The sequence below is a fragment of the Alligator mississippiensis genome, chromosome 2 (assembly GCF_030867095.1).
Source record: "Alligator mississippiensis isolate rAllMis1 chromosome 2, rAllMis1, whole genome shotgun sequence".
Classification (NCBI taxonomy): domain Eukaryota; kingdom Metazoa; phylum Chordata; order Crocodylia; family Alligatoridae; genus Alligator; species Alligator mississippiensis.
The window spans coordinates 52,435,388-52,446,497 of NC_081825.1; the positions used below are offsets into that span (position 1 = coordinate 52,435,388).

General features: G+C 38.7%; 1 protein-coding gene across 9 annotated transcripts in view; it reads left to right on the top strand.

Moving 5' to 3' along the window:
• LIMCH1 (LIM and calponin homology domains 1) overlaps positions 1-10,814 on the top strand; it is a 326,420-nt gene extending 315,606 nt beyond the window's left edge. For all 9 annotated transcript variants that reach the window (XM_059721666.1, XM_059721667.1, XM_059721668.1 and 6 more), the window contains 3 exons: positions 2,776-2,884; positions 3,520-3,622; positions 7,598-10,814. In XM_059721666.1, coding sequence (XP_059577649.1) covers positions 2,776-2,884; positions 3,520-3,622; positions 7,598-7,623 — 238 coding nt within the window. In that variant the 3' untranslated portion in view covers positions 7,624-10,814. The remainder of the gene's footprint in view (positions 1-2,775; positions 2,885-3,519; positions 3,623-7,597) is intronic.
• The last annotated feature ends 296 nt before the right edge of the window (positions 10,815-11,110 follow it).

The window sequence follows — 11,110 nt, forward strand, 5'->3', positions numbered from 1 at the left end:
TCTACTCCTGCAAGCTCTCTGCTCCTCACGGTCTCAGCATTTGAATGTCTGTACATGCAGCTCTGAGTAATTTTCTTTACCGGGGTTAAGTACAGACAGTCAAAAAGCCTAAGGCTGAATCAATTCAACCTTCACAGGTTAGTCTAAGCTGCGTAAATTGAACCAATAAACAAGTGAGCAGACATTTACTTTTGATTCCAGAAATGCAGCCGCGTGCCTGCCCAGGCCAGAAGCCAGGGGGCAGTAGAGGACACCTCTCTGCTTGGCTGGAGCAGACAGCTTGGGTCAAGCCTAGTTCATCCACTCTGTGCAAAGCATCCTGGGATGCTGGGGGCCTGTGAGTTAACTTGAATCTGGAGGGGATCTGGGACAGAAGTTCAATAAACTGATTTACCTAAATCAGTTAAGTCTGATACTACATCCATCCAGGTTTATCTAAAACCAGTTTTGGCCATTTTGAAAGTGCTTTGTGTACACTGAACTTCTGTTGTGTTACAGATTTGAACCAGTTTCCAGTCACTTATACCAGTTTGTGTTCAATTTCTGTCCCTAGCCTAGGGTAACAAACCTGGGAGAATTCTCCCAGGTTGTTTGAATGTATGTATGTAGCCACAGTTCCAGCCTCCAAGAGAATGTCAATGACATCCAAGAACTTTACTAGGAAGCACTGTAATGAAGCATACCACTTCTACTTGTTGCATGCTGCAACCTAAATGGAGCTAATGTGACTTTCATTAAGATGGCCATGCTCCAATACAGGAAAGAACCAGTACCAATGCGGGAAGGAACTGGTTAGCATGGGCCCAATGCCACATTTTCTTGGTTACACTCCCTCCATTTCAGTGGGTAGCAGGTTCAGACCAGGCATGCTATACACTACCATGGCATTCCTGAGTGTGGTCCACTAATGATGTAGGTATTTACAAGCTAAGACAGAGACAACAGCTAGGCAAAGGCATACAGCACATAAAGTACAAAATATGCCTAAAATAAGTATAAGTGCTCAAAGTGACCCCTATGAAGCTTATTAAATCTATGCAAAGCAGTTATGCACCATTTTAAAATACTACAAAATATTTACAAAACTGAAAACTGTGGACAGCTGTTATAACCAGAGAGAAACTGGCAACTCTTCTTCCAATGTGAGCTGGAGTTGGTTGAGATGTATCAGTTCTTAGGTTCTGATTTTAGTGTGTGTATATGCATATATGTTAGCTTGTTTAGGGTAAGCTCACACTCCCTGCACATGCACATTTCCAAACAGTTCTACTAACCATAAAAGGTAACAACTGAAGAAAAAAAAAAAGGTAGCTAAGTGGTGATACATTAAGACCATTAACAATTAAAGAAAACAAAACACGTTAACCTATAAAAAAGACAGTGCTCCTTAGCTGTTTATGGATCTTTTCATCATTTCCACTCTTATCACAAAGAACAAATTTAAGCATCCTTTACTGGCCCCCATTCAAGGCCAAACTGAAGGCGCATGTGGGGAAAGTGAACAAAGAGGGATCCAGGACAAGAATCTTGGGTGGAGGGAGCAGAGAGCAGAATATATGTGAATATTTAGGGAAGACGATCATCATGAAGGACTATGCAGATGAGGGAAAATTCTTATACTCAAGGTGGTGGAATACAGGTAGACAGCAGAGTTAGTCAAGGGGCAGGCAGCCAGATTAGAGCAACAAGCATTGATGATGATTTGACTGTTTTGTGTTGACTGGAAATGGATCATGAATGGTGTGGGCACCTGGGAAGCTAAGGAGGGGGGAAGATACAGTAATCTGGATAAAATGGGTTGATGGATGAAGGTTTAGTTGTAGGGAGTAAACAAAAAAGATCAGAACTCACAAATCTTGAGGAGGAAGAAAATAAAAGCAATTGGACGCAATCTGGATGTGCGTGGCAAAGATGACCACCAATTCCCTAGGCTGAGAACCTTAGTAATGGAATGACTAGTGACATGGGCAGATCAGGGCAAGCAGGGCAGCCACCCCACATTGGCTGCAAGTGCAGTGGTGCGTGAGCTTTCTAAGCTCACCAGCTAGTTGGTGTAGGCACTGGGCAGGGCCCCTGCCTTCACACAGCACCAGAGCTCAAGGGGTTCCTTTAATTAGGAGCTATTTATCATAGGGTGAAGATAAATTGCATAAACATCCCCCCCAAAAAGTTGTTTTTTTTTTAATATAAAGTTAACAGGTGGTTTTCCAGAAGTGAACCAGTAAAGAGTATGCACTAAGGGAAAAGAGTGTTTCCAGATTATTTTTTTTAAACTGAGCTGTTATCACTGAACTATTTACCTAAAAATATGCTATTCCATCTGTATTATTGCATTGCTAACAAAAGTAAAATTAACTCACATTAATAATTCTTCCGGTATTATTCCATCGAGGGGGCCATTGTATTTGGATCTTCCTCTTTGACCCAGCCTAACAGACCATGAAGCAGCTGAGAATCAAGTCTACCAAGGAGGTTGAGAGCCAGGGTTTTCAGGCAACTTGCTTTCTTTCCCTGATCCTTCCTTTGGAACATATTATTTTTAATATTTTGCAGGAGAAAAATGTTCCACTGGAAAACTTCTAATCAGCATCAGTGCTTTGGTACAAACCAGACAGGGAGTCTGTGATGAAGGTTATAACTCCCGACCGCCTGTCTTACCACACTTAGTACCCTAATGCCACACTGACCTTCAGTAAACCATTGAAAACATAAGGCTGCACTCTACCACAAACTGCTATCCTGTTTCTTTAAAAAAAAAAATGTTTTGCCTTTTAGGTCTGTCAGTGGAAAGAAATTGTGTTCTTCCTGTGGGCTTCCTCTCGGAAAAGGAGCTGCCATGATTATTGAAACTCTTGGTCTTTATTTCCACATTCAGTGCTTCAGGGTAGGTCTTTATTATTATTCCCCTGGCTGATGAGAAAGATTCCAGTAACTATTTTCTATTTTTTAGATACTTATCCAAACCAGATCATTGACTCTGACGCTGGGGTTTTCCTGTCACGTAGGGCTCAGTTCAAGAATTCTGTCTCAGGTGGTAGACACCCAAACAAATTAATATGTGGCAAGTCAGGCTGTTCTGATTCAAAGGCATGATACAGATCCTAAAATTGGTTTAGCTGCAACAATGGTAGATTTACCCCTGCCTGAAGTGGGACTAATTTGTCATGCTTTCAAATGTCTGCTTTTCATCACACAGCCTGTTTGCTTGCAGAGAGCTGCCATGCTATAATTTGCTTCAGGTTTATGCCTCAAGCTTTGCCTCCCTGTCGAGAGTCTAAATACCAAAAAAATCAATGGGAGTGATTAAGTGTCCACATAATTTTTTAAGTGAAAACTTCCAAGTTCAAGCCTCAAATATTAACCTGCTCTAAAAACCTCACATTAGGCTGCAGGTGTGCTTTTCCTTTTATCTCATAAATGACTCATGAAATGAACATCAAAACATTACAAAGAACTTGAAATAGCAAAAGAAATCCCATGCTCTAAACCTTTTCCTCTGTCTTCTTCATCATTCAATAGTGTGGCATTTGTAAGGGACAGCTGGGAGATGCAGTAAGTGGAACAGATGTCAGGATTAGAAATGGTCTTCTCAACTGCAACGATTGTTACATCAGATCCAGAAGTAAGTATTTTAAGATTTTTGTTTGGTTGTTCTTATTCCACAATAAATCCTAGCTTCAGTCTTGCTACAATTTAATTTCTTTTTTGGAAGCAACTTATATCTTTACTAATTTTGTATCTATTCATATACTGCATAACAATATCAAGTTGTGGTACACATCATTTGTCATCAAAACCCCCAATACCAAGCCATTTTGATCCTCATGTCTGAAAAGGAATTAAAAAATGTCACTCTTTAATTGTCAGAAGAATTTATTTCCAGCAGTAGGATCTCTGAGCAGTCCCAGGCTTGCCATCCTTTTCAGTGCCAACATGCATGTTGTCTGCATGGATTAGGAACAAAGGACTGGAAGAGGCCTTCTGACCATAAGTCCAGTCTCCTTTATTTACAAATGACCACTGACCCAAGAATTCCCCAAAATTGCCACTTCAAATCCTCACACAACATCCAAAATCCCAACAACAGCCTACAGCTCACCTTATGTAGAAGCAGTGCTCTGCCACTGAAGTGACAAGGAAGTAGTTGTTAACATATAATAATACCCAGGCATGGCTTTCTCTCTTGTCCATTGGGGAATGTAGGTATTCCTTAGTGCTCAGTCTGGACCTAATTCAGATTTTGTTGCCAAGTAAGTATGCATGAGATTTGTAGCAAAGATGATTTAAGCTGATATTTGTAAATATTTTTTCGATCATAAGGGCCAGAGAAACACTGGCACAAGCTACTGAGGGATATTGTGGGATCTCCTTCATTGGAGTTTAGGTGCAGGTGATAGAACATATCTTGCTGACTCCTGACCTACATTATCTTCAACGTTTAAGTAGTGAGGGGGCCCCTTTAACAGAGCTTAGTGCAGCTCACTTCCAGTCTAGTGCACGCTGCACTGCTGCAGCCACAGCTACCAGCCCTCCAACAGTGCCATGACTGCCTCTGAAACACTGCAAAAGCCCCCCCTAGCTCCATGGGCTGGATCCAGTCCACAGGCCATAGGTTGCTGGCCCCTGATACAGGCATAGTTGATCTTGCCAAAGGGTTGGACTAGATGTTCTCATGGGGTCCCTTCCAGACTTGTGTTTCCAAAACTTCTTTCAAATTCAGCTTCTACTGCTATAGAATTTTAACCCTTTTCTTTGCTTTCCCATCTCCCAGCATATGACAAGAGATATACTAGCACATACACCTCAATACTTCTCTGACAGCATGGGACACAGAGAGCCGTATAGAATACCTGTCTGCCTAGTCATGGGGGTCGGGGTCGGACTATGGAAGTCCCTTTCAGCCCTGCTTCCTTACTTCCCTGTGATCTGCAACACGAAATACTACCAGGAATATTCTGAACATGCTTGTAATTGATCAGACTAAATACAGGATTCTCTTCCTTTATTAACTATTTTCCTCTCTCTTCCTCAAAAATCTCTGGCTTTAGTAATAGGAAATAAAAGCTCTGGCCCACTACTTGCAAAATATATACTATAATTACTGAGCTTAGAAAAACTTCCACACTATTGGAGACAGAGGGCACTATTGGACTACCTCTCATTCATCTGCACAAATGCTTTTACTTCTGTTGAGAAACTTCTTAGCCAGCTGTGTTCTTTTGTATCAAACCGAGCAAAATTAACAGATTTAGAAATAACTCTACATATCTGTCGGCTTGAACCTGCAAACCCTTACTTGTTTGGGTGAAGATATGGCCCTAAATGTATATATCTCTTAATACATAAAGATCAGAAGAGAAAAATACAAGTGAGATTCCCCAGCATGCCTTTTCCTCATTTTTGTTTAAATTATGTTTTGAAGAATGAGGATTTGAGCTCCCACATTTAAAGAAGAGGGCATAATTGAATATTTGTTGTCATTATGTGATGCAGCAGTTCTTTTTTACTGTAGTGATAGTGCCAGAAAATAGAGGACAGACCTGCATATCATAGTGATATAATTTGTTCCCCTGGGATTTACACTTCTATCTTTTCACTCTGCAGCCATATTTTCCTGCATTTGTAGACCACCTAACAAAGTAGGATCCAGGTCCCTGATGGGGGCCTGTAGCTGCTCTCATAATACACCTTAAAATGATGGAGTTTTGTGAATCGCCTGCAAACATTTGTATTTAGGGGGGAGTTGCTATTTTGTCTGTTCTTTTAATTTAATTTTTGAAATACTACTTTGGTTCTGCATAAGTTCTAGAAATAGAAAAATATTTAAAATAGTTAAGGGAGGGGTTGATTTTTTTTTTCCCCCTGAACTGGTGATGTATTTCACGTGGCTGTGTGTTTAGCTTTTTGTGAGGTGGGTTGTGTTTAACTGAAATTGCAAGGGCAGTTTTTGAGGGGGTGCAATATTAGTGCTCTTAGCAGTTACTTCTGGAGGCACAGAGCATGTCTACATGTACAAATGCTCCTGGGTCAGTTTACGCTAGAGTAATTTACTCTAGCGTAAACTGATGACCTGGGCAAACATCTACAAGTACAGGAATGTGGGAGCAGATTTGCTGTTCATGGCAGCAATCTACTCCTGCCCCCACTGGCCCTGCACCAGTCCCTGCACCAGCCAGGGGGAGCTGTAGGCTCCTTCTGGGTGCTAGTTTAGGAGTTGGCAGGGAGCAGGGGGCCAGGAGGCAGCTGTCTTCTGGCAGGGACTGGGACATTGCTTCCTGCCTCTGAGACCTGCCTACTGCCAGTGTGGGCTCTGCCACTGGAACTGGGACAGGGGCAATGTCTCCTTGCTCCAGCAGGAGGGAGTTCCAAGCTCTGCTCCGCTATGGCAATCACAGGAAATCCTTATCTGTCAGCTGAAGCTCTGCAGTCATGGGGCTAGGGTTGGGAGATCCTTAGCTCACAGCCCATGCTCTGCAGTTGTGGGGCCGGGCCTGAGAGATCCTTGTATTTTACGGGTAGCAAATTTACTCCTGATTAGAACACATTACTGTGCAGTAAGCATATGCATGTGTAGACAGTGATGCTTACTGCTCAGTAATTTGCTCTAATCTTGAGTAAAGTGTTTTGTGTAGACATGCCCACAAATCCCAATTGATCACTCTTGAAAAAAAATACTTGATCAGTTTTTTCCTTCCCACCCACTCCATTTGCCCACATCCTATAACCCACCTGGTTTTGCATGACTAACTTATCCTGAGTCAAAGGCTGAATTAAACAGCCATATTGCAGGTAAGGCTTGTGGCTACTGTTGAAGAACATCTGTGTGAGAGGTGTTTATCCAAAATTTTAAATTATTTTCTTTCATGTCAAATATATGAATGTAATGAAACAAATACCTAGATGAGAAATACTTCAAAAAACAAATAAGTTAACCTGTGAAGGCAGCTAAGTATCCAGGGTATTTTTAAAATAAAAACAACAGAGTTTACAGATACAGGAATGAAACAATGTATAAATTACCAGAAACACAAACTATTCTGCTCCATAACATTACTGGTTTAGATGTAACACTGACAAACAAGTCAAAGGTAAAGCAGGTAACTCTCCTTGAACTGTTATATTTCCTGCCTGGGGGAGGACTGTTTCTGAACAGTGTGTAGTATTCTGTATGATCTAATACACATTGGGTTCAGCTATTTATGCCCTTAATAGCTTTTGCTATTACATCCTCAGTCTTGATCTTATTATTAATTATTATTATCTTATATATTATTATTCTACCACAGCATTGCCTTTACTATGATTTTGTGTGCAAATTAAATGAATGTGAATGCCAAATAGTTCAGTAATGTAATCTTTCAGACACAAGGGATATATTTTTTCTACATCTGTATTGTAACTTTTATTTCAGTCAGTGCCAAACTTACATCCTCAAAATAGATATAGTGCCAGGGGCATTACACATGTAAAATTCCTTGCTATGGTGACTTGGAATATAGAAGGAATATGAAGACAGTCCTATCTATTGTGTTCCAGAAGTAACAAGTGCTCAAGTATGTCACCCTTCTAACTATTAACGTTTTTATTTCTAACTTAGCTGCTGGGCAGCCAACAACATTGTGACATGAATTTAAGTCCTAAAAACTTCCTTCGAGAAGAAACTTTCCCAACGTGTCCCTGGGGCTGCCTCCAGACAATCACTTGTAAGAACTCATATCCATGGACTTCACGGTTCTCATCTTATTTCAAAAAGCTCATAGAAAAGGCTGTATGCATAACTTTAAAGCACGATTATTTCCCCCTTTATTACTGAATTTACATAATATGTATGAAGGAGATACTTGGTCATTCAGAGGCTAAATACTATTTTTTAAAAGTTTTCATGTTTTCAGATATGTTAATGATTTAAAATCTGTTATTTTGCTCTTTTGGAAGTAAAAAGAAAGTGAAGATGCAATAAATCTATTTTGTTTTAATATTTCTAGGAATTAAACATGTAAGTTTACAGAACCTTTACAGATGTTCTAGCATATGCCAACTTGAGGTGAGAAATCATTTTAAGATAGCATCTAATTAGTACATTTGAAAAACAACATCACAGCAAGTGACTTTCTGTTACTATTTTTTTTTTTACAAAGACACTAGTTTGATAATACATACTGTAATTCCGAAACATTTTCTGTTATATTACTTTCAATGGAAGAGTAGGAGTTATATAAATAAATTATTGCACCTTTAGTCGTAGGGTTTTTTGTTTGTGTATTTCAAGTAATGTTCATTGCAAAAGCTTAGTATTTTATCACATAAAGGTTGGAGACTATCATTAAGCTTGGAGACTGTATAGCATTAACAATTGGAAGTTCCCAGTGGTGTAAGAAACTGTACAGAACTTGTACTGAATAATACGTTACTACCCAATTCCAGAGGTGGGACCTGTGGGCACAAATGGATGAAACTGACTCTCTGTATCAACAAGAACTGGGTTGGTGGTTGATGTCCTGGCTTCCCTGTTCTATTGGCTTGTAATTTTCTCATTGCCAGTAGAGTTGTCATAACTTAATTTGTAAATTTTATGAGTCTTATACTCTAAAGAGATTTCACGTGACAAAAATACATATACACACTCAGGCACCTTGGTTTGGGTCCCATCAAGAATCATCTTTAGAACTTGAACAGTGGCAACTTAGTGCAGCTTAGTGAAGACCCTGAATTTGCCTTCCATGCCCACCCAGCTCTTATTCAAGTCAGCAGGAATTTTGAGTGCACAAGGAATGGCAGACAAGGTTTAGTGTATGCCACTTTGCAAAAAAATGTTTAAGTACATTTGGATCTGTAGCACTGTAAGCATTCTTTTGCTAGTGTATACCAACGCCTTCCTGAAAAAGTAGTCAGAACTATGTATAGGTATCAGGAATGTACCCTTAATTTTAGAAGAAATATTACACTTGTAAAATATTACAATGCTGGTTTACTGACTACACTACGTGGTTAATTTAGCAGCCTAAAACAGGAAACAGTTATTTGAAAGTATCACATTATTTTAACAGCTCATGCTGCAAGTTAAAATTTAAAAAGCCCCTATTTATTCTGCCTTAAAACAATGATAAACTAAATTAATAGAGCGTCCTTATTGTTTGTGATAGAATATATACACATCCTTTGTCTTTGGTGTGTTAGTAAAAGGAAGTAAAATGGATATTAGATGAGCAATAATTTTCTTTTGTTATATAGCTAGCAAATATTTATTTAAATGCTAGGCAGTTCCTTGCATGCAAGTTGCGTGCTTGTGCAAAAATGCTTTGTCATTGAAAATCTTTATATAATGTTGTCATTTTAAGACATTGTGGCTGTCTAGTAGAAAGTTACACATGGTTTCATTAAAATTGTGCCTTAGAAAATGCAAAGCTGTTGCACAGTCAATGGTGACTTATGGATGCAATAAATCCAAAAAGATGAAGTCGTTCCCAAGCCCAAAGCTCACATGACTTCACATTAGGGTTATTTTTAAAAAAAAAAATCAAAAATAAAAAAATTTTGGAAATACACAATTAAGTCCAGCATTTTGATTATCCATTTGCATGATTTACTGTCAAATGTTTTGATAACCTGTATGTTTACACTTGGCATGTCATAATATTTTACTGCAAATAATTCAAACTAGGAGTATTCATCTGACAGGTTTTTATAAAGTACTTTGTACATTTATTTGACTCTATCTATCACATTAAGGATATATGAATATATACTATCTTCTGGGTTTAATTGTTAAAATGTGACCTGCATTTCTGCATGCTTGTGTGCATGTATATTTGATATCAGTCATTTACACTTCACACTTGTGATTTAAATGTAGATACGTAAAGCAATCACAAGAGTGCAAAAGTTTTGGTTGTCATAGAGATCTCATCTGCTTCTGATGAAGTCAGTGGTTTAAACTCTCAGTGATATTAGCAGGAGCATGACTAGAGCCAAAAAAAGCATGTGCAAGTGGAATTTTTATGTGCCGTTTCAGATGCGCAAGTGGATCTCTGAGGCCCATTGAAAGTTTGGCCCAGTCTGTCTTTCAGTAGTTTCATATATGCATATTTTAGTGAACCTAATTGTAGGTGCAGCAAATCAAATCAGCATTTTCAGACTACAACACATTTTTCCATGCTAAACAACTAGTCACCAGCGCAGATTGATCCTCAGCATTTTCTAAATTCTAATTGCCAATTGTTTATTTCTATTTCATCTGGAGTCTATTATGTGACAGGTTCAGTCAGGCTAAAGCTTAGCTTTTTTCCAGTTCAAACATAATAAGTATATTATATTTCTTGTCATTATCTTTGCAGTTGCAGGAAAAAATGCTTTATTCCATTGAGCTATAATGTGAATGTGTTTGTTTAAAAAAAGTGATTTATTGTTGCTAAGCAAGTACAATGTATGTAATGTTTTAGATGTTCCAAAAGCATATTTACTTTCTTGTTGCTTCAGAGAACATGGCTAACTGATGTAACCATTTTGTATCTTTCGCTACCAAACTTTCTGATGTTTTTCTTTACTCTTGCTAGGTAGTGTTGTAATGCAGAACATACCATAGTAATGATAAATGACATAAAGGTTGGTAATCCAAAAAGGGGTCCATCTTCTATCCGAGTCCATTCAAGGGCAAGAATTACTGTTCTGCTTGGGCTAATGTTGAATACCAATTACACTAATCTTCAGTTACAATATTTATTCTAAAATGCCTCTGGAAATTAGGAAAACTTGTCTAAAATGCAACAGCTTTTATAGTAAATGTATGTTTATAAATAAAACCTTGAATAAATTTGGATCTGTGTTGATTTTGCTTGTTATAATTAACTTCTATTATTCTTTGCCCTATCTGCTGAATTGTATAGCAAGTTCAGTATATCTTGCTAGCAAAAGTTCCTGCCATGGGGGCGGGATGCACTGAGCTAAACCATGCAACAAAAGTACTGAGCATCTGAGATGGCTGTCTGTGGGCAGCCTACTGAAACCTGGTTATTACCAGATAGATAATTAAACATTGTAAAGAACATGCTGAATACCTGGCTACAAATGGGCAGAACATTCCCAATACCAAGCCCACTGAAGATTTTCTTCA